We start from the raw sequence: 24,091 nt of genomic DNA, 5'->3' as shown, positions 1-24,091 counted from the left end.
CCTGCCCCGTTGCGTTTGACTGGTATCATCCTCACTGTTTGCAACTCCTCCAGATTTGGTATCATCGCCAAATTTTACTCTGTATTCCTATATCCAAGTCAATTATATATCTCAAAATACACAGTTCTCCTGGAGCTGATCTACGAGGAACACTTCTGTCTAACACCCTCCAGACTGTAAAACAGACAGGAAAAACAAAGATATGGTGGTGAATTCTCCGCCGGCGGCTTCTCCGTCCCACCGGCTTCCCGGCGGCGTGGGGTGGCTACAATGGGAAATCCCATTGGCCAGCAGAAATGCAGAGGGAGGTGAGTGTGGAAATTGCCGAGGTATTGGCCATCGTTTTCCAGTCTTCCTTAGACTCAGTGCTGGTGCTGGAGGACTGGAGATTTGCAAATGTTAATGCCCTTGTTCAAAAAAGGGTGTAAAGGTCGGCCCAACAAAAACTACAAGCCGGTCGGTTCAACTTCGCTGGTGGGGAAACTTCCAGAAACAATGAGTGAAATACTCCCATCTGAGACTAAGCCCCATAGCGGAGGTAGGCTGGTTGTGTTTCCCACTGTTGACGGGAAACCACGGGTTCGATTCTCCGATTCTGAGACTAGGCACTGACGGCTATGGCATGGCGTTTTACACGCGATAAAACGTCGCAAAAGCTGCACCAGTCCTCCCTCGAGTGGGGGGGGCGAGCAGCCGTGCAGCGTGGAGCCCACGACGTTACCGAGAATTTCCGGGTCTGTTGGCGTGCATGTGCACGGCGGTGGCCTGGAGCGGAACAATGCAGAACAATGCCAGCAGCACGGTTCAATTCCCGTGCCGGCCTCCCCGAACGGGTGCCGGAATGTGGCGACTAGGGGCTTTTCACAGTAACTTCATTGAAGCCTACTGTGACAATAAGCGATTATGAAATGCAATGAAATGAAATGAAAATCGCTTATTGTCACGAGTCGGCTTCAATGAAGTTACTGTGAAAAGCCCCTAGTCGCCACATTCCGGTGCCTGTTCGGGGTGGCTGGTACGGGAATTGAACCGTGCTGCTGGCCTGCCTTGGTCTGCTTTAATAGCCAGCGATTTAGCCCAGTGTGCTAAACCAGCCCCTTATTATTATTATTATTATTATTATTATTAATAATAAATTCAGGGTGGCGTGAAGCCAACCTTTGGCTGAATTGTCCCTTTGCCTTCCATTGAACCCGTTGGCAGGGGCATGGGAGACTTCCACCCGACATTTCAGGACAAAATTAATCAGCGCTTGGGAAGATGCGGATGAATTCAGGAAAGCTGCATGCATTTGCGATGGGCAAATCATGTTTAACTGACTTGCTGGAGTTCATTGATGAGGTAATTGAGAGGGTCTAAGAAGGTAACGCTATTGAAGTGGTGTACATGGACTCCCAAAAGCTTTCAATAAAGTGCCACACAACAGACTTGTGAATAAAGTTAGAGTTCATGGAATGAAAGGGACATTAGCAACATGGATATCAAGTTGGCTGCGTGACAGGAAAAAAGATTTGTGGTTCATGGATTTTGTTTGGACGAGGTGATGGTACATTATGGAGTTCCCCAGGACCTCATTAATTGGCACTGGAAACATAGACATATCAACATAGAAAATAAGAGCAGGAGGAGGCCATTCAGCCCTTCGAGCCTGCTCCGCCTTTGATTATGAGCGTGGTTGAGCATCCAACTCAATAGCCCAATCCCCCCCCCCCCCCCCATATCCTTTGATCCCCTTCGCACCAAGCATTGGGACCCCTGCTCTTCCCGATATATATCAATGATCTAGGTCTTGCTGCTCAGGGCGCAGTTTAAAACTTTGTGAACGATACGCATTTTGAACTGCGAGCAGGGTAGCGTAGAACTTCAAAAGGACATAAAGAGGTGAGTGGAATGGGTGGGCAAGTAGCTGATGAAATTCAATGCGACTCAGTTATCAATAGGGGGCAGTATGGAGTACAAAGGCATGGAAGTTCTGTGAAAGTTGTCTGGGACATTTGTTCAACCTCTGCTGGGGCATTGCGTTCAGCTCTGGGCCCCACACTCAAGGAGAGACGTGAAGGCTTTCGAGAGACTGGGATAAGGACAAAAAAAAAAGAACAAAGAAACTTTGAGCACAGGTACAGGCCCTTCGGCCCGCCAGGTTTGCACCGACCATGCTGCCCATCTGAAAATGAAAAAAATGAAAATCGCTTATTGTCACGAGTAGGCTTCTAGTCGCCACATTCCGACGCCTGTTCGGGGAGGCTGGTACGACATCTGAACTAAAACCCCCTACACCTATTCCCATCCTATTCATGCATTTGTCAAGATGCCTCTTAAAGGTCAGAATGGCATCTGCTTTCACTACCTACCTTGGCAGCGAGTTCCAGGCTCCCACCACCCTCTGTGTAAAAAACTTGCCTCGTACATCTCTTTTAAACCTTGCCCCTCGCACCTTAACCCCATGCCCCCTAGTAATCGACTCCTCTACCCTGGGAAAAAGCCTCTGACTATCCACTCTGTCCGTACCCTTCATAATTTTGTAGACCTCTATCAGGTCGGCCCTCAACCTCCGTCGTTCCAGTGAGAACAAACCAAGTTTCTCCAACCTCTCCTCATAGCTAATGCCCTCCATACCAGACAACGTCCTGGTAAATCTTTTCTGTACTCTCTCCAAAGCCTCCACATCCTTCTGGTAGTGTGGCGACCAGAATTGAACATTATATTCCAAGTGTGGCCTAACAAAGGTTCTATACAGCTGCAACATGACTTGCCAATTTCTAAACTCAATTCCCTGGTCGATGAAGGCAAGCATGCCGTATTCCTTCTTGACTACCTTCTCCACCTGCATTGCCACTTTGTGACCTGTATACCTGTGCATTTGATAAGGTCCCTCATGGGAGGCTGGTGCAAAAGATTAGCTCACATGGGGTCAGGGGTGAACTAGCTGGATGGATCCAGAACTGGCTGAGTCATAGAAGGCAGCACGGTAGCATTGTGGATAGCACAATGGCTTCACAGCTCCAGGGACCCAGGTTCGATTCCGGCTTGGGTCACTGTCTGTGCGGAGTCTGCACATCCTCCCCGTGTATGCGTGGGTTTCCCCCGGGTGCTCCGGTTTCCTCCCACAGTCCAAAGATGTGCAGGTTAGGTGGATTGGCCATGCTAAATTACCCTTAGTGTCCAAAATTGCCCTTAGTGTTGGGTGGGGTTATTGGGATAAGGGGAGGTGTTGACCTTGGATAGGGTGCTCTTTCCAAGAGCCGGTGCAGACTCGATGGGCTGAATGGCCTCCTTCTGCACTGTAAATTCTATGAAACTATGAAACAGAAGGGTAGTAGAGGAAGGGTGTTTTTCCAAATGGAGGTCTGTAAATAGTGGTGTTCCGCAGGGATCAGTTCTACAACCTCTGCTCTTTGTAATATATTTAAATGACTTGGAAGAAAACGTAGTGGGTCTGATTAGCAAGTTTGCTGATAAGATTGCAGGAGTTGCGGATAGTGATGAAGATTGTCAGAGAATACAACAGGATACAGATAGGCTGCAAAATTGGGCAGAGAAATAGCAGATGGAATTTAACCTGGACAAATGCGAGGTGATGCATTTTGGTAGATCCAATTCATGTGAGAGCTATAAAATAAATGGCAGGACCACCAGGAGCATAGAGACACAGAGAGATCTGGGCGTGCAGGTCCACAGATCCTTAAAAGTGGCAGCACAGGTGGAAATGGTGGTGAAGAAAGCATATGGCATGCTTGTCTTCATAAGACGGGGTATTGAGTATAAAAGCTCGAAAATAATGTTGCAATTATATAGAACGTTGGTTAGGCCACATTTGGAATATTGCGTCCAATTCTGGTTACCGCACTACCAGAAGGACGTGGAGGCTTTGGAGAGAGTACAGTGTGGTAGTATGACTAGAGGTATTACGGTAACTAGCAATGCCGAGACACCATTGGTGGAGAAGGCTCGCTGCTCATTGGCCCAATGGTATGTAACACTAGTCACCCATTGGTTAGAGCAGTAAGGTAGCTCCGCCCTGTAAGGCAGGGTATAAGAGCCCGTGTGTTCCCCACAGCTTCCTTTCTGTACCTGAGCTACTGGGGAAACATCTTGTCTGTTAAAGCCTTCAGTTTCAGACTACAACTTTGCACCTGTGGTCAATTGATAGCGCATCATACAGAAAAGGTTCACCAGGAGGGTATTAGCTATGAGGAGAGATTGAATAAACTGAGATTGTTCTCCCTAGAGAGACGGAGGCTGAGGGGCGACCTGATAGAAGTTTATAAAATTATTAGGGGTATAGATAGGGTGAACAGTTGGAAGCTTTTCCCAGGGCGGAATTGACAATTACAAGGGAGCACAGGTTCAAGCTGAGGGGGGAGACAGGTTCAGTGGAGATGTGCGGGGAAAGTTTTATACACAGAGGGTGGTGGTGGCCTGGAATGCACTGCCAAGTGAGGTGGTTGAGGCAGATACGTTAGCGACCTTTAAGACTCACCTGGATAGACACATGAACAGATGGGGTATAGAAGGATACAGGCGGTTGGTCTAGATAGGACGGGTGATCGGCGCAGGCATGGAGGGCCGAAGGGCCTGTTCCTGAGCTGTATTGTTCTTTATTCTTTGTACACCCAGATCCCTCTACCTATTAATACTCTTAAGGGTTTTGCCATTTACTGAATATTTCTCCATCTGTGTTAGACCTTCCAAAATGCATCACCTCACATTTGTCCGGATTAAACTCCGCAGGTGCGCGTGTTGCCCCTGGGCTGGGTGTTGGAAGATGATGCAGAAGTGACAACCAGAAGAGAATTCGATAATTGCATGCAAAAATATATATATATTGCAGAGCTATGGGGAACGAGTGCGGTTTTGGGGAGTGGGAGTGGAAGGAATGGATTGCATTGTCCATGGGCTGCTGGAACGAAGGTCTGAATGGTCCGTTTCTGTGCTTAACGTTTCTGTGATTCGACTCATCCTGTGTGGCTTTGATTATTCCTGAGCCTGCCAGACACCTATGGGCTTCAGCTGCAAACATCTGAAGCGAGACTTGATTCTCTCATCTGCAGCCACGGTCGGTGCTGTGAATAGTGAAGCGAGTGGCCCTGCAGGAGCCGATTCCCAAACCCATCACTTGATTTTCAATTCAGCTGCTCCTGAGCTCCCTCGCCCATCTGCAGCCTGACAGCGAGGTTCATTCTCAGTCTCGCCTGGCGACCTAATGAAGAATTTCTTTCCTTCAAGGTATTCCCACTGTGTGCAGCGTTGCCTGGGTGATTACAAAACTTCAATTTGAAAACACTGAGTGAGTACTGTGCTCTCTTTCAATAAAATTTAAGGTTCGGGCTTAAAGCAAATGAAAATAAACCAGGGTCGATAAATCTAAAGTGAGTTACACGTAAATTCTGATCAAGGACTCGGGGGGGGGGGGACCTTTTTAACCCGGTAGCGGTGAGAATGTGGAACCCGCTACCACAGGGAATAGTCGGCATCAACATCCTGGAGGTTGCCATTGACCAGAAACTGAACTGGATTAGTCATGTAAGTACTGTGGCTACATTCACAGGCCAGAGTAACCCACCTCCTGTTTCCCCAAAGCCTGTCCACCATCTACAAGTCACGAGTGTGATGGACTACTCTCCACGTGACTGGATGAGTACAGCTCCAACGACACTCAAGATGCCTCCATAGCGGGCGGCACGGCGGCGCAGTGGTTAGCACTGCTGCCTGACAGTGCCAAGGACCCGGGTTCGATCCCGGCCCCGGGCCACTGTCCGTGTGGAGTTTGCACATTTTCCCCATGTCTGCGTGAAATTGACCCTTAGTGAGAAAAATGAAAAAACAGATACTTCGATAGGATCCCGTAGAATCGCCACAGTGCAGAAGGAGGCCACTTGGCCCATTGAGTCTGCACTAACCCTCCGCAAGAGCATGGCGCTGTGAGGCAGCGAAGGTAACCATTGTGCCACCGTGCTGCAAAGCAGCCCCGCTTGATTGCTCCCCCCTTCCACAATCATTCATTCCCTCCACCACCTATGATCAGTGGCAGCCGTGTGCACCATCTTCGAGATGGACTGCAGGAACCCGTGAAGATTCCTTAAGGCAGCACCTTCCAAACCCACGACCGCTACCGTCTAGAAGGACAAGAGCAGCGGATACCTGGGAACCCCCACCCCCTGGAGGTTCCCCTCCAAGTCACTCACCATCCTGTCTGGGAAATATATCGGCGTTCCTTCACTGTCACTGGGTCCACATCCTGGAACTCCCTCCCTAACAGCACAGTGGGTGTATCTACACCACAGGGACTGCAGCGGTTCAAGAAGGCAGCACTTAAGGGCAATTAGGGATAGACAATAAAACTGACCGAGCCAGCGTCACCCCCGTCTCTTGAATGAATTTAAAAAAAGATGAATAGCCTCAAAATCATTTAAGGGAAAAGCTGGAAAAATATGTGCGGGAAAAAGGAATATAAGAACATAAGAACATAAGAACTAGGAGCAGGAGTAGGCCATCTGGCCCCTCGAGCCTGCTCCGCCATTCAATTAGATCATGGCTGATCTTTTGTGGACTCAGCTCCACTTTCCGGCCCGAACACCATAACCCTTAATCCCTTTATTCTTCAAAAAACTATCTATCTTTACCTTAAAAACATGTAATGAAGGAGCCTCAACTGCTTCACTGGGCAAGGAATTCCATAGATTCACAACCCTTTGGGTGAAGAAGTTCCTCCTAAACTCAGTCCTAAATCTACTTCCCCTTATTTTGAGGCTATGTCCCCTAGTTCTGCTGTCACCCGCCAGTGGAAACAACCTGCCCGCATCTATCCTATCTATTCCCTTCATAATTTTAAATGTTTCTATAAGATCCCCCCTCATCCTTCTAAATTCCAACGAGTACAGTCCCAGTCTACTCAACCTCTCCTCATAATCCAACCCCTTCAGCTCTGGGATTAACCTAGTGAATCTCCTCTGCACACCCTCCAGCGCCAGTACGTCCTTTCTCAAGTAAGGGTATGTTGGTCGGGTTGATGAAGTCAGGGTGACAGGAGGTTTATGTGGTGTGTCTTGACCAGGTTAACATGGGGGTGAATTGGCTCCTCTCTATGCCCCACCCCTGAGTTAGTTAAAATAGAGTTTCGAATTGAAAGGGAGGTGATTGATGTGCCATCAATGAACACACGACGAGTAGTGAATGTAACTGAGGCTTTAATACACTAAACAGAAAGCCTCCTGGCCTCAGATCCCGAACTGGGGCGGAGTCGGAGACCAGCCACCTTTATACCGGCTCATGGGGAGGCGGAGCCATCGGCAGTGGTTTACCACCTTACACATAATACCATTTACCACAATACACGTACTATACATTACAGTGGTTTACCACATTCACCCCCTGTTAAAAAAGAGTCCAGCGGGGTTGAAGTGGGCTTCAAGATCAAGTCTGTCAGGGGCCTTGACCTTCCGCCGTGACCACCTCAGTCCCGGCTGTGGTGTGGGCACCGGTGTTGAGACCTGCGTGTCTGGGAGCGTGTTGCCTTCTTCTTCACCCAGTTGTTCAGTCAGTGGAGGGGGAGTGTATGGGCGGGGGTGGTGCTGATGGTCGCCGGTGGGCCTGCGGGTGCCAGTTCTTGAGGTAGGTGGGCAGGGGTGGGGGAAGACGGTGTAGGGTCGGGGGTGGTGGTGATGGTCGCTGGGGAACCTGCAGGTGCTAAATACCGAAGGGAGACTGTGTCCTGTCGCCCGCCCTGATGTGCCACGTAGGCATATTGTGGATTGGCATGGAGGAGCAGGACCTTCTCGACGAGGGGATCGGATTTATGGCTCCTCGCATGCTTCCGGAGGAGGACGGGCCCTGGGACTGCCAGCCAGGACTTCCTGGGGAAGGCAAACATACGCTCGTGAGGAGTCTTGTTGGTGGCAATACACAGGAGCGACCGGGTGGAGTGGGGCGCATCGGAGAGGACCTCCTGCCAGCGGGAGACTGGGAGACGTCTAGACCGTAGGGCCAGGAGGACGGCCTTCCAGACCGTCACGTTCTCCCTTTCCACCTGTCCGTTGTCCCGGGGATTGTAGCTGGTTGTCCTGCTGGAGGTGATGCCCTTGCTGAGCAGGAACTGACGCAACTCATCGCTCATGAAGGAGGAACCCCGATCGCTATGGATGCAGGTGGGGAACCCGAACAAGGTGAAGAGACTGTGCAGGGCCTTGATGACGGTGACAGAGGTCATGTCAGGGCATGGGATGGCAAAGGGGAATCTTGAGTATTCGTCAACAATGTTGAGGAAGTACACGTTACGATCAGTGGAGGGGAGGGGCCCTTTTAAATCGACGCTGAGGCGCTCAAAGGGGCGAGAGGCCTTTACCAGGTGCACTCTATCTGGCCGATAGAAGTGCGGTTTGCACTCCGCGCAGGCCTGGCCGACCCTGGTCATGGTCCTGACCTCCTCGATGCAGTAAAGGCAGGGCCTTGCGAGCCTTTATGAAGTGAAAAAAACGGGTGACCCCCGGGTGACAGAGGTCATTGTGCAGGGCCCGAAGTCGGCCCACTTGTATTCTGGCACATGTACCACGGGATAGGGCATCTGGGGGCTCATTGAACTTCCCAGGTCAATACAAGATTTCGTAGTTGTAGGTGGAGAGCTCGATCCTCCACCTCAGAATCTTGTCATTCTTGATCTTGCCCCGCTCTGTGTTATTAAACATGAAGGCAACCGACCGTTGGTCAGTGAGGAGAGTGAATCGCCTGCCGGCCAGATAATGCCTCCAATGTTGCACAGCTTCTACAATGGCTTGGGCTTCCTTTTCGACAGAGTGCCGAATTTCGGAGGCATGGAGTGTACGGGAGAAGAATGCCATGGGTCTGCCCGCCTGGTTGAGGGTAGCGGCCAGAGCAAAGTCCGACGCATCGCTCTCCACCTGGAATGGGATGGACTCGTCCACAGCGTGCATCGCGGCTTTGGCAATATCTGCCTTGATGGGGTTGAAGGCCAGTCGGGCCTCAGCCGTCAGGGGAAAAGTGGTGGATTTAATAAGTGGACGGGCCTTGACCACGTAATTGGGGTCCCACTGGGCATAGTAGGAGAAGGACCCCAGGCATCTCTTCAGGGCCTTGGGGCAGTGGGGGAGGGGGAGTTCCAGGAGGGGGGCGCATGCGGTCGGGGTTGGGCCCGAGGACTCTGTTTTCCACAACGTAGCCAAGGATGGCTGGGCGGGTTGTGCGGAAAACGCATTTTTCCTTATTATAAGTGAGGTTCAGCAGTTTAGCCGTGTGGAGGGAGTGCCGCAGGTTCAGGAGTTTAGCCGTGTGGAGGGAGTGCCGGAGGTTCAGGAGTTTAGCCGTGTGGAGGAAGTGCCGGAGGTTCAGCAGTTTAGCCGTGTGGAGGAAGTGCCGGAGGTTCAGGAGTTTAGCCGTGTGGAGGGAGTGCCGCAGGTTCAGGAATTTAGCCGTGTGGAGGGAGTGCCGGAGGTTCAGGAATTTAGCGGTGTGGAGGGAGTGCCGGAGGTTCAGGAATTTAGCCGTGTGGAGGAAGTGCCGGAGGTTTTCGTCATGGTCCTGCTGGTCATGGCCGCAGATGGTGACATTATCTAAGTATGGGAAAGTGGCCCGCAGCCCGTACTGGTCAACCATTCGGTCCATTTCTCGTTGGAAGACTGAGACCCCATTGGTGACGACAAAGGGAACCCTGAGGAAGTGGTAGAGGCGGCCATCTGCCTCGAAGGCAGTGTATTGGCTGTCCTCCGGGTGGATAGGGAGCTGGTGGTACGCGGACTTCAAGTCAACTGTGGAGAAGACTCAATACTGCGCAATCTGATTGACCATGTCAGATATGCGGGGGTGGGGGTACGCATCGAGCTGCGTGTACTGGTTGATGGTCTGACTGTAGTCGATGACCATCCGGTGCTTCTCCCCAGTCTTGACGACCACCACTAGCCTCAAAGCCTCAAAGATCCCCTCTGGTAGGAGTCGCTGGACCTCCGACCTGACAAAGGTCCTACCCAGGGCACTGTATCGCCTGCTCCTAGTACCGACGGGCTTACAGTCCGGGGTGAGGTTAGCGAAGAGCGAGGGTGGGGTGACCTTAAGGGTCGCGAGGCTACAGACGGTGAGGGGGTGGGGGGGGGGGGGGGGGGGGGGGGGGGCAGGGGTCTGCCGAACTTTAAAGTAAGGCTTTGGAGGTGGCAGTGGAAATCGAGCCTCAGTAGTAGGGCAGAGCAGAGATGGGGAAGGACGTAGAGTTTGAAGTTAGCGTACTCTACGGCTTGTACAGTAAGGGCCACGACACAGTACCCCCGGATTTCTCCTGCATGTGATCCGGAAGCCAGGGAAATGTTCTGGGTCGCGGGTAAGATTGGGAGGGAGTAGCGCCTCACTCTATCTGGGTGTATGAAGCTGTCTGTGCTCCCGGAGTCGAAAAGGCAGGCCGTCTCGTGCCCATTGATCCGGACGGTCATTATAGATTTTGCGAGATGATGAAGCCGGGACTGTCCGTGTTGAGTTTTCACATTCTCCCCGTGTTTGCGTGGGTTTCGTCCCCACAACCCAAAAGATGTGCAGAGTAGGTGGATTGGCCACGCTAAATTGCCCCTTAAATGGAAAAAATGAATTGGATGCTCTAAATTTATTAAAAAAAGAAGAGTTACTTGCTAAAAATTGCGAACTACCCACTAATGCAAAAATAACATGCACAGATTCACCCCCCCCCCCCCCCTCCGCACCTAAGGCATACGAAAAAGACTAAAATTATTGCAGAGTATCAGATATTAAAAATACTTGGGAAGTCACAAATCAAAAAGAAAAATTGTTTGCAAAATGCCTGTGGTGATATGTATCACTGTAAATACACAAGGGGTTAATGCAAATACAATAAGACTAAATAAACACGAGAGGGAGCACCAGAGACATGACAGGCAGACATTCAACCAATAGGTCAGTAAGATAGGACATGGCCAATGGGCAGTCAAGACACATCCAGAGGTGACACTACCACAAGGGGGCTACCCATATAAAAGGACAGGGTACACATGCTCTTTCTCTTTCCATAGACGACACTCAGAGAGACAGGGGCAGATCAGGATGCATCACACCCACCGCATGGCTTAGAGCAGACTGGTTAGTTAGATTGAGTTACTATAACAAGATTAGCAGGAGAGTCGAACTCAAGTCGGAGAATTGTTAACTGTTCAATAAATGTGATAAACCTATCTCCAAGTCTGAACCTTCCTTTGTCAAGGAAGCAGCAGAACACAACAATGGAGATTGGGTTCAGATTGTTGTTAACTGTGGCAGTCTCTCTCTGACTGTACAAAATCGAATGGATGCAGTTTGTCCCTTTTTTTGGGGAATGAACTCCGGAGGGAATTGTGCCACCCTCTGGTTGCACTGCCAGCATTTCCTGCCCTATGGTCAAAAGAAACCCTGAAGGTAGGTCCCACAACGTCATATTGACAGATCTGGGCGCCTTTTTTAAAGGATTCCCCCCCCTTCACTGGCAAAGCACCAACCCCAAACCATAAACATGAGAGGACCCCCCACCACCTCCACAGATACCGGAACCCCCCCCAAGACAATCCCCCCCCACTTCCCAACAACCTCGAATCTCCCCAATGTTGTTAGTGCCGGGGACAGTACCAGGGGGCAGTGCCAGGGGACAGTGCCAGGGTACTGCCTGGGAAAGACTATCTGCCCCTGGGGGCTGTACTTATCTGTGTGCTCCCGGCGCGTTCTCGTCACCTGTTCCCTGTTTTGGGACTCCCGTTGAATTCTCCGTCCCCTCCGGCTTTCCCGGGGGTGAAAGTTTCCCGCCCAGTCTCTTTTCAGCCAAGAGCTGGATCACGTGACCGCTCTCTGAGCGATCCATAAGACCTGCTGTCTCCATAAAAGCAGCTTGCGTCCTTCGCAAATGCAAAATAGTAGTTGCTGTAGCCAGTGTCCATAATCTACAAGGCACAAGTCAGGAGTGGGATGGAATACTTTCCACTTGCTTGGAACAGACGCACAGGAACACTACTACCTGTTACTTCCCTAGCAAGCCACACGCCACCCTGACTTGGAAATAAATCAGCGCTCAAAATAGGAATATACAAATCAGGAGCAGGAGTGCGCCATTCGGCCTCTTGAAACTGTCCTGCCCTTCATTCAGTCTACTCTCCATCATCAGAAAAGTGATGGCAGGAGTCATCAACAGTGCTGTCAAGCGGCACTTCCTCAGGTCAAGGATCCCCAGTTTGGCTTCCGCCAGGGTCACTCAGCTTCCGACCTCATTACAGCCTTGGCTCAAACATGGACAATAGTTCTAGAGGTTGCCTGCTGCCTTTTCCTTGTAGCTGGTAGGAATGTTATGTTGCAGTAAATAGACAGTAGCGTAAGCAATGGAAGGAATTCTGTGCCGTTTCCCATTAACATTCTGAACTGCTTCCAGATACTGGTTTAGCACACTGGGCTAAATCGCTGGCTTTTAAAGCAGACCAAGGCAGGCCAGCAGCACGGTTCAATTCCCGTACCAGCCTCCCTGAACAGCTGCCGGAATGTGGCGACTAGGGGCTTTTCACAGGAACTTCATTGAAGCCTACTTGTGACAATAAGCGATTTTCATTTCATTTTCAGATGCTGGGATGTCATTGAAGATTCTCCATACTGGTGGATTATCAAAGGGCCAATCGTGACGTCTGTTGCGGTAAGTAATACCAAAGTCAAATTGAGCCTTTTAAATAAGAATGCAAGGCCTTAAGAAATCGGGACAGGGTTGACCGTACATCCCCTCGAGTCTGCTCCAGCGTTCAATACTGCCTGGCTGATTTTTCAACCTCAACTCCAATTTACTGCCTACTCCCCCTCTCATTTGAGACCAAAGATCTATCTCGCAGCCTTAACTAAATTCAATAACGGGGCACCCACAATCCGCTGTGGTCGGGAATTGCAAAGTGCAGGGAGGGAAGGAAGTGCTGTAATATTCCACACAGCACCCATGGAGTGAGAACGCTTCCCTGTGCTCCCTGCAGAGTACAAGCTCTCCCGCTAGGGGTGGGGTATCTCTATTACCCAGTGTACATTAGGTCCGCCAGTAAGGCAAAAACCACAGAGAAGTACCCGGTAGGGGTCTACGGAGGGAGCGTAAATACACTGTTTGTAAATCAAACTTCATTCTTACTTTTAATCAGTTTGGACTCCCACTTGCTTTTATATTAAAGATGCTTTTTTTCAATACCTATTTCAACCTCCAGTAGCTGATGAGTTTTCAGTGGCATCGATTAGGTAGTTGGTGACTTCTGAGATTTTAACCTTATGTACAGAGGAAGTACTTTAAGCTGGTACTGGGGAGATACAAATGTTGCATTAAATTTATAGCTTAAATAATTAAGCTACTTAATATAACTAAGTTTCTAAACTTAGTTGAACAAAGCATGATAAATGTGGTAGATCAGGTGCAGTGCTGCAATCGGAGCGTGTGAGAGATGGTGGGCACCTGTGCTTTAGATTCTCTGACCACAGGAAACAATCTCTCAGTGTCTATGTGATGCTGGTATTTGATTATTTCAGCCAGTTGTACCATGGCGTTTCTGTGAGAGTACCTTTAAGAAATGGGTGTTTATAAATGGGTGTGTATATAACTATCTGTAGTGAGAGTGCCTTTAAGAAATGGGTGTTTATTACCGCAGTGATGTCAGAGAGTGGGTGGAGCTGGGCTGTCTATCAGCTTTTTACTTTCGTTTTTGAGCAGGCTGCAGGGTGTGTTTTAGTTCCGTTTTCAGTGTTGGAGCTGAAGCCAGCCAAAGCAGCTGTACTGCTGTTCTCTCTGCAATGAAAAGACTATCTCTTGATCATTTGGTGAATTCAGAATTATAAATATTTTAAGTAGTGACTTTAACCTGGTGTGCTTCTGTTAAAGGGTTATGTTTTTTGTAAGTCTTCTGAATGTTAAAAGGACAGCGTAAGCATTACTTAGTGTTGTATTCTTTGGGGGTTGTATTTGAATTAATGGTTGCTAAGATGTTCACTGTTTGTTTTAAGAAGGTTAACTTGAGTTCATAGAATAAACATTGTTTTGCTTTAAAAAATACTTTTCCATTTCTGCAGTACCACACCTGTAGAGTGGGCCGTGTGCTCCCCATACCACAATCTATTCAAAGTTATGGGTCAGGTGAACTCCATGATACACTTTGGGGTTCTCTAAACCCTGGCCGATAACACGGCTTGTGGCTGAGTTGGCAGACCAGCTGACTCCAAGACTTGAACCATGGAAGGAGTGTTAATGATTTGTGTGACCATCAGCTTATCAGGCTGTTCAGCAGCCCAAGAACCTCAGCACTCCATGCTGTTCTTTAAGGGGGGGGGCGGAAAGGGTGCCAGTACAAAATTACACATTTATTTGTGTTCACTGGGACTGGGTGAAAATGCTGGAATACGTACCCTAGCAACATCGTGGATGTGTCACCACCAGCAGGCATATGGGATACTTGCCTTCATTAGCCGAGGCATAGAATATTAGAGTAGCGAGGTTATGATGGAGCTGTGTAAAATGCACATTAGGCCACAGAGCACTGTGTTCATTTCTGGCTGCCACACTATGGAAAGGATGCGATTACACTCGAGAGGGTGCAGAGGAGATTCACCAGGATGTTGCCTGGGCTGGAGTGTTTCAGCTATGAAGAGAGGCTGGATAGGCTGGGTTTTTCTTTATTCATTTCCGGGATGTGGGCATTGCTGGTTAAGCCAGCATTTATTACCCATCCCTAGTTGCCCTTCAGAAGCGGTAGCACGGTGGTTAGCACTGTTGCTTCACAGCGCCAGGGTCCCAGGTTCAATTCCCGGCTTGGGTCACTGTCTGTGCGGAGTCTGCACATCCTCCCTGTGTGTGCGTGGGTTTCCTTCGGGTGCCCCGGTTTCCTCCCACAGTTCAAAGATGTGCAGATTTGGTGGATTGGCCATGATAAATTGCCCTTAGTGTCCAAAAATAAAAATATGGGTGGCATTACTGGGTTACGGGATCGGGTGTGGGTATGGGCTTGGGTAGGATGCTCTTTCCAAGGGCTGGTGAGACTCGATGGGCCAAATGGCCTCCTTCTGCACCGTAAGACCTAAACCAGGGGCTGGTTTAGCTCACCCAGCTAAATCGCTGGCTTTTAAAGCAGACCAAGCAGGCCAGCATCCTTCTAAATTCCAATGAGTACCTTCTAATCCCCTCATCCTTCTAAATTCCAACGAGTACAGTCCCAGTCTACTCAACCTCTCCTGGTAATCCAACCCCTTCAGCTCTGGGATTAACCTAGTGAATCTCCTCTGCACACCCTCCAGCGCCAATACGTCCTTTCTCAGGTAAGGAGACCAAAACTGAACACAATACTCCAGGTGTAGCCTCACTAACACCTTATACAATTGCAGCATAACCTCCCTAACCCCTTATACAATTGCAGCATAACCTCCCTAGTCTTAAACTCCATCCCTGTAGCAATGAAGGACAAAACTCAATTTGCCTTCTTAATCACCTTGATCCTTGATTAATCCTTGCCTCTCCAAGTGGAAATTAATTCTGTCCATCAGAGTTTTGTTCAATAATTTCCCCACCACTGATACTGGACTCACTGGTCTGAAATCACCTTGTTTTTCCCTACTTCCCTTCTTGAATAATGATACCACGTTACCAGTCCTCTGGCACCTCTCCTGTGGCCAGAGAGGATTTGAAAATTAGCGTCAGAGCCCCTGCAATCGCCTCCCTTCCCTCACACAGCAGCCTAGGATACATCTCATCTGGGCCTGGGGACTTAGCCACTTAAAAACCCATTAAAGCTGCTAACACTGCCTCTGTCTCGATGCTAATCTGTTCAGATATATCACAGTCCCCCTCCCTGCTTTCTAAAACTACATTGACCTTCTCCATATTGAACACAGATGCAAAATATTAATTTACTACCTCACCTATGTTGCTCAGTTCCACACACAGATTGCTATGTTGGTCCCTAATGAGCCCTATTGTTTCCCAGGTTACCCTCTTGGCCTTAATATACTTATAAATCACCATGGGAGTTTCCTTTATTTTGCCCGCCAGTGTTTTCTCATGCCCCCTCCTCCCTCTCCTAATTTATTATTTTAAGTACCCCCCTGCGCTTCCCGTATTTCTCTAGGGCATCCACTGTTCTGAGCCCCCTCTACCTGCAATTAGCCTCTATTTTTACCTCACATAATCCTGTCTACCCCTTTACATCCAGGGTTCTCTGGACTTATTGCCCCCCCACCTTTACCTTTCGGGAAAATGTTCAGCGAAATTCTCCATCGGCGGAATTCTCCGGTCCCGACGGCGTGGGGGTGGTCACAATGGGAAACCCCATTGGCCGACCGTGGGAACGGACAATCCCGGGGGGGGGGGGGGGGGGGGTGCACCTCGTCGGAAAACACGGCAGGCTGACGGTCCGGACAATCCCGCCCGTTGGCTTTGTAATCCCTCCCGTGGATGTAAACAATCCCACGGCCCTGGGGTGAATTCCCGTACCGGCCTCCCCGAATAGGTGCCGGAATGTGGTGACTAGTGGCTTTTGAATGAAATGAAAATCGCTTATTGTCACAAGTAGGCGTCGAATGAAGCTACTGTGAAAAGCCCCTAGTCGCCACATTCCGGCACCTGTTCGGGGAGGCCGGTACGGGAAATGAACCGTGCTGCTGGCCTGACTGGGTCTGCTTTCAAAGCCAGTGATTTAGCCCAGTGTGCTAAACCAGCCCAGTAACTTCATTGAAGCCTACTTGTGACAGCAAGCGATTATTATTATTATTATTAATTCCCCTTGGTGCCCTTACCTGTATTTATCCCGAAACAGAAAGTTAATCTATGCCTTCAATTTACACTCATGTGGATGGAATCCGCCAGTTGTATAGCAGGCCAGGCTCAAAGGGCCGAATGGCCCACTCCTGTTTCTCACATTCTCACCTCTTCCCCTGTCGCAGGTCAATTTTGTACTTTTTATGAACATCATCCGGATCCTGGTCCAAAAGCTGATCCCCAAGGAGATCCACACAGCTAATTCATCTCAGTACAGGTGAGCTTATTGGGCAGGGTGAAGAAGCTCGGCACACGTGGCACAGTGGTTAGCACTGCAGCTTTATGGGTCCCAGGTTAGATTCCCATGCTCGGGTGACTGTCTGTGCGGAGTCTGCACGTCCTCCCCGTGTCTGCATGGGTTTCCTCCCGAGTGCTCCGGTTTCCTCCCACAGTCCGAAGATGCGCGGATTAGGTGTGGATAAGGACCGAGGGTCGGTGCAGACGTGGTGGGCCGAATGGCCTCCTTCTGCACTGTAGGAATTCTATGGTTCTATTCTATGGTTCGTGCAGTGCCCTCCGGATCGCGACAACTTGCCGAAATTTTTCTCATCTCCTTTCGGGTTCGTGTTACCTTCTTCCCGGGGGTGTCTTGTGAAGCGAGTCTGGGGAAACTGGGCCTGTAATTTGAAGAATGAGTGGTGATTTTATTGATGCCTCCAAAGTACTTGATGGGACAGGCAGGTTGTGGGTAAGATGCTTCCCCTGGTTGGGGAGACTTTAACCAGGGAACAGGATTTCAAAATAAGGGGGGGTGGGGAGGCCACTTAAGACCGCGATGAGGAGAAATCTCTTCACACAGAGGGTTGTGAATCTTCGGAATTTTCCACCTCTGTGGAAGCTCAATCACTGAGTATGTTCAAATCGGAGTTTGATAGACTTCTGATTCACAATAATTTAAAAGATTATGGAGATAGTGGGTGTCAAAGGCATTGACGTTTCCAATCAGTCATGATCGTATTAAATGGCTAAGCAGGCTTGATGGGTCGAATGGCCTACTCCTGTCCTTATGTTCCTATATCGGAGTCCTCTGGTTACCAACCCTCTTGTCTGCAAAAACAGTTCTTTCCCCAACAGCTCTATCAAAACCCCCTCATTAATATTTAACCCATTGATGTGGGCAGCACGGTAGCACAGTGGTTAGCAGAGTTGCTTCACAGCTCCAGGGTCTCAGGTTTGATTCCCGGCTTGGGTCACTGTTGGTGCGGAGTCTGCACATTCTCCCCGTGTCTGCGTGGGTGTGGTAGGCTATATTAGGGGTATCACGGTACCGAGGTGGGATGTACCTTATACTGCAGTATGAGTGGCAGAGCTTGCCTGCTGGTTCCTCCCAGCAGGCGGAGCATAAGAGTCTGTGTTTCACCCACAGCAGTCATTCTGCACCGGAGCTGCTGTGGTAACTACTTGTTCATTAAAGCCTTCAATTGGACTACAATCTCGCTTCAGTAGTGATTGATCGTGCATCCGTGGGTTTCCTCCGGATGCTCCTGTTTCCTCCCACAGTCCAAAGGTTGTGCAGGTTAGGTGGATTGGCCGTGCTAAATTGCCCTAAGTGTCCAAAAAGGTTAGGTGGGGTTACTGGGTTACGGGGATAGGGTGGAGGCATGGGCTTGAGTAGGGTTCTCTTTCCAAGGGCCGGTGCAGGCTCGATGGGCCGAATGGCCTCCTTCAGCACTGTGAATTCTATGATTCAACGATCCTACGATTCCAAACCTGCCCACTTCTACGTTTCCCAGAATACATCCAACACCCTCGCCAATCAAATGGCCATTCACAGATTGTGCAGGGACTGGCAGTCGCTGTTTCCTACCCGTTCAAGGCAATGTAGAGTGACATCAATGTTCCCGGCCCAAATGGAGATGATTGACCTTTCCAGAACTCCCGATTTTAATTGCTCCACCACCGGTGGCCATGCCTCCGGTTGCCTCGACTACAAGCTCCGGACTTCCCTCCCTGTAGCTGTGTAGAACATTAGTTAGGCCACACTTGGAGTATAGTGTTCAATTCTGGTCGCCACACTACCAGAAGGATGAGGAGGCTTTAGAGACGGTGCAGAAGAGATTTACCAGGATGCTGCCTGGTATGGAGGGCATTAGCTATGAGGAGCGGTTGAATAAACTCTGTTTGTTCTCACTGGAACAACGGAGGTTGAGGGGCGACCTGATAGAGGTCTACAAAATTATGAGGGGCATAGACAGGGTGGATAGTCAGAGACTTTTTCCCAGGGTAGAGGGGCCAATTACTAGGGGGCATAGGTTTAAGGTGCGAGGGACAAGGTTTAGAGGAGATGTACAAGGTAAGTTTTTTACACAGAGGGTAGTGGGTGCCTGGAACTCGCTGCCGGAGGAGGTGTTCGAAGGAGGGACGATAGTGACATTTAAGGGGTGTTTTGACAAATACATGAATAGGATGGGAATAGAGGGATACGGACCCCGGAAATGTTGAAGGTCTTAGGTTAGACGGGCAGCATGGTCGGCACGGGCTTGGAGGGTTGAAGGGCCTGTTCCTGTGCTGTACTGTTCTTTGTTCTTTATTAAATCTCACCACTCTCTTCCTTCGGGTACTCTGTGAACCGTGGGTTAGATCCTCTGGTCGCCGACGCTGAAAATGCGTTTGGCAATCGGCCGGAGAATCAGAGTTCCCGACCAAATTGGGGGCAGTGCCGCTTTCGCAATGCTCCGACCCCTCCATCGGCATTACCTGAGGTCTGCCCCACGACCGGCCGAGTTCCCGACGGCGCCGGTCACGTGTAGTCTCATCCGTCAGTAACTCGGCGTGGTGGCTGCGGACTCGTTCCAGCGACGTCACAGTCGGGGGAAGGGCCGATCTTCGGGAGGGGAAGACATTTTCAGGGGCTGGGGGCACTGTGGGAGGGGGGCTTGGTCCGGAGCACGTGAGCCGGCCAAAGGGGGGGAACTAGTTCGCGGGCTGGGTCCGCGAACGGCTGCCGCCATGTAGCACGATGTGGTGACTGCAGGCCGCCGCCGTGCGCATGCGTGGCTACAGAACCGGCAATTCTCCGGGCTGTATCGGCAGCTAAAGCCGGGTGCTCTACACTACCGGCATGCTAGCCCCTGACCAAACGGAGGATTGGTGGCCATTTTACGCCATTCTTTCTGTCGTAAAACGCCACCGTACCCACGCCGAAGTGGGGACATAGCCTCAAAATCGAGGAATCCAGCCCCCTATCCCTTCAACCAAACTTTTGATCCTCTGACTTAATATCTCCGTAAGTTTCAGAGTCAAATTCTGTCTGATAAGTTGTGTGAAACGTTTTAAACACCTTACTATGTTATACAAATAGAAGTTGGTATTATGGGCAATGTTTGGGAAAGGGGGGGGGTTGGGCGGGGGAAATTAATTGATAAATTTAAGCCCAGGGTTAATGAGCAGTTCTGTGGATACTGGAGTCACTCCAGCTCGATCTCAGACCTGTGCTCCGACCTAAGTCAATGGGTGGATTCCAATATCGACGTGCTCCAACTACTTGTTCTCCTCTCTCTACACAGGCGACTGACAAAATCAACCCTGCTCTTGGTCCCCCTGTTTGGTGTCCATTACATCGTGTGCGCCTTCCCGCCTGATGGCGCGGTGTTGGCCATCAGGCTTTACCTCGATCTCTGCATCGGATCGTTTCAGGTACGGTGAACTTTGAACCGTCTCGGGCGCGGTGACCTTCTTTGTGAGGATTTGGTGCCGCCGTGATGTCACCGGGTTCGCTGGTGGTGATACCTCAAGCATCCTCGTCGTCTCTCGGTGCAAAATGGGGGCCTTATTCGGCCTTTGAAAGGGCTGCCCAATTTGTCACTCACCACCACCTGGAGGTTGCCCTCCAAGTCCCTCACCACCCTGAATTGGAAATATATCGTCCGTTCCTTCACTGTCGCTGGGTCAAAAACCTGAACTTTCCTCTCTAACAGCACTGTGGATGTACCGACACCACATGGAGCACAGCGATTTGAGAAGGCAGCTTACCACCACCTTTCTAAAGGGCATCTAGGGATGGGCAAAAATCCTGGCCTAATATTGTTCACATCCTAAGAATGAATTAAAAAGATTCCGATTAAGCCATTGTGCAAAACAAAAACCCCGCCAAATTTCTGCTCATTCTTTGGCCAATCCTCTGGTTGTTGTACCGTCTGCCACTGGAACCAGTTTCTCCCGATTCGTTCCAGCCTTCGCCCTCATAACATAATAAGAACATAAGAACATAAGAACTAGGAGCAGGAGTAGGCCATCTGGCCCCTCGAGCCTGCTCCGCCATTCAATGAGATCATGGCTGATCTTTTGTGGACTCAGCTCCACTTTCCGGCCCGAACACCATAACCCTTAATCCCTTTATTCTTCAAAAAACTATCTATCTTTACCTTAAAAACATTTAATGAAGGAGCCTCAACTGCTTCACTGGGCAAGGAATTCCATAGATTCACAACCCTTTGGGTGAAGAAGTTCCTCCTAAACTCAGTCCTAAATCTACTTCCCCTTATTTTGAGGCTATGTCCCCTAGTTCTGCTGTCACCCGCCAGTGGAAACAACCTGCCCGCATCTATCCTATCTATTCCCTTCATAATTTTAAATGTTTCTATAAGATCTGCCCTCAGCCTTCTAAATTCCAACGAGTACAGTCCCAGTCTACTCAACCTCTCCTCATAATCCAACCCCTTCAGCTCTGGGATTAGCCTAGTGAATCTCCTCTGCACACCCTCCAGCGCCAGTACGTCCTTTCTCAAAACTTTTGAACATCTTTCTGAAATCTTTGAATATCTTTCTGAAATCTCCTCGCCGCCTCCTTTGTCCGACAGAGATCAATCCCAGCCTCTCCAGTCTGTCCACGGGACTGAATCGGCCTTGGCGATGGCTTAGTGGTACTGTCACCGGACAAGTAATCCAGAGACCCAGGGTAATGCTCTGGGGGCCTAGGTTCGAATTCCATCTTTGAAATCAGTACAAATCTGCAACTAAAAGTCAGCAATTGTCGTAAAAACAATCGATAATGTCCTTTCGGGAAGGAAATCTGCCGTCCTTACCTGGTCTGGCCTACACGTGACTCCAGACCCACAGCAACGTGGTTGACTCTCCCCTCTGAAATGGCTGAACAAGCCACTCAGTTCAATTCGGGATGGGAAATAAATGGAGGCCCAGCCAGCGTCGCCCACATCCCACGGAAGGCTGAGACACAAAATTCCGGTTCATCTCCTGCGCGTCTGGGCTTGCCAACTCTTCCGGATTTCCCTGGAGCCTCCATCGATCAGACATGAGGACAGTGAGCAACACCATGCAGAAAAATCCCTGAAATGTGTCCATTCTTCATTTATCACAAACATTCCTGTTTAGCACCTATTAATATATTAGAGATGGAAATTAAACTGTTTAAGGTTGGGCAGGCCGGAGTTGATGTGATAAAAGCTCCCAGAATGCATCCAACAAGGTAAGGGAAAAGTATCCACACCGTCTACTTGGCCAAGATGCCCTCCTTAGAGTACCTGAAATATTTCCTTGGGCTAGGTAGAGGAAAGTTCAATGTCGGAGGGATTCAGTCCAAAGATGTGCAGGTTAGGTGGATTGGCCATGATAAATTGCCCTTTAGTGTTCAAAATTGCCCTTAGTGTTGGGTGGGGTTACTGGGTTATGGGGATAGGGTGGAGGTGTTGACCTTGGGTAGGGTGCTCTTTCCAAGAGCCGGTGCAGACTCGATGGGCCGAATGGCCTCCGTCTGCACTGTAAATTCTATGATAATCTGTGATTCAAGATCCCTGGATTCAGATCCAGTCGGTGCCTGACCAAGAGAGAATTCAGTTGCTGCAACAATGAGGTAAAAACAGAAAATTGCTGGGAGATACTCGGCCATGTGGGGAAGCACCTGTGGAGCAAGAATGATTCCGGTCACCTGGAAAAGTCATCGGCCTGAACCGCTGGCCCCGTTTCCCTCCCAGCTGCCGGAATGAGCTCCGTGGGCAGCGTTCTTTCCTCTGAATCAGAAGGTCCTGTTTCAAGTTCTTTTTTAGAAGATTTTTTTTTTTAGAACAGTACAGCACAGAACAGGCCCTTCGGCCCTCAATGTTGTGCCGAGCCATGATCACCCCACTCAAACCCACGTATCCACCCTATACCCGTAACCCAACAACCCCCCCCTAACCTTACTTTTTTATTAGGACACTACGGGCAATTTAGCCTGGCCAATCCACCTAACCCGCACATCTTTGGACTGTGGGAGGAAACCGGAGCACCCGGAGGAAACCCACACACACAGGGGGAGGACGTGCAGACTCCACACAGACAGTGACCCAGCCGGGAATCGAACCTGGGACCCTGGAGCTGTGAAGCATTTATGCTAACCACCATGCTACCCTGCTGTCCTCTCCAGTGTTTAAAAAAGTTACGGCTGTCGTCACATCAGGGAAGGTTTTCCGGACCCGCCCACTGTGGGAAATCGTCACGGGCGGAACAGAAAACCTGATGAACCGTTAAGAGGCCTGTTAATCTTGGGCGGGAGGGCCGGGGAAATATCCGCCTTATTGAAAAGCAACTCTTCCCTTTCTCTTACTCGCTCGGTCCAGTAGCTCTCCTCGCTCTTGCCAAATAAGAAAGGTAAATGTTTCCTGGAGTGTTGACCCCCTGTTCTCCGTTCCTCCGCAGGGTTTCATTGTGGGCGTATTGTACTGCTTCCTGAATCAAGAAGTAAGTGACGCCTTCAATATAACACGTCAACCAATAACCTTTCTTGTCGGTCACTCTCCAAAGTCATCCCCACTTTCACTTCTTGTCGCTCAGCCGACTCAGACAGAGGGACTGCCTGCAATAACATTGCCTCTCGAGAGCCAAACACCACCACATGTGAAACACTCAATACATTGCCTGGGTGTGTGCGTGTGTCTGTGTCTGTATGTATGTATGTGTGTGCCACTATGTGCACATGTATGTGTATATATATGTGTGTGTGTCTGTATGTGTGTGTATATATATATATATATAAAATATATGTGTGAGTGTCTGAATGTGTGTATGTATATATGTGTGTGTGTGCGTTTGTATGTTTGTGGATATATATGTGATTTGATTTGATTTATTATTGTCACGTGTTAGTACACAGTGAAAAGTGTTTCTTGCATACCGTACATAGAGAAGGAAGGAGAGACTGCAGAATATAATGTTACAGTTATAGCAAGGTGTAGAGAAAAGATCCACTGAATACGAAGTTGATCCATTTAAAAGTCTGATGGCAGGAGGGAAGAAGCTGTTCTTGAGTTGGTTGGTACATGACCTCAAACTTTTGTATCTGTTTCCTGACGGAAAAAGGTGGGTGAGAGT

The 24,091-nt window shown here is 49.7% G+C and overlaps 1 protein-coding gene across 1 annotated transcript in view; it reads left to right on the top strand.

Annotated features, from left to right (window-relative positions):
• Window positions 1-24,091, top strand: part of LOC119965705 (growth hormone-releasing hormone receptor-like) — a 62,503-nt gene that overhangs the window by 34,783 nt on the left and 3,629 nt on the right. Inside the window, exons 8-12 of the mRNA XM_038796466.1 lie at window positions 5,227-5,287; window positions 12,583-12,652; window positions 16,912-17,003; window positions 20,293-20,422; window positions 23,420-23,461. Of these exons, the coding sequence (XP_038652394.1) occupies window positions 5,227-5,287; window positions 12,583-12,652; window positions 16,912-17,003; window positions 20,293-20,422; window positions 23,420-23,461 (395 nt within the window). The remainder of the gene's footprint in view (window positions 1-5,226; window positions 5,288-12,582; window positions 12,653-16,911; window positions 17,004-20,292; window positions 20,423-23,419; window positions 23,462-24,091) is intronic.

This window comes from Scyliorhinus canicula, chromosome 5, assembly GCF_902713615.1.
Source record: "Scyliorhinus canicula chromosome 5, sScyCan1.1, whole genome shotgun sequence".
Lineage (NCBI taxonomy): Eukaryota > Metazoa > Chordata > Chondrichthyes > Carcharhiniformes > Scyliorhinidae > Scyliorhinus > Scyliorhinus canicula.
The sequence above is the reverse complement of the archived record's forward strand: the minus strand, read 5'-3'. Positions and strand labels throughout refer to the sequence as shown.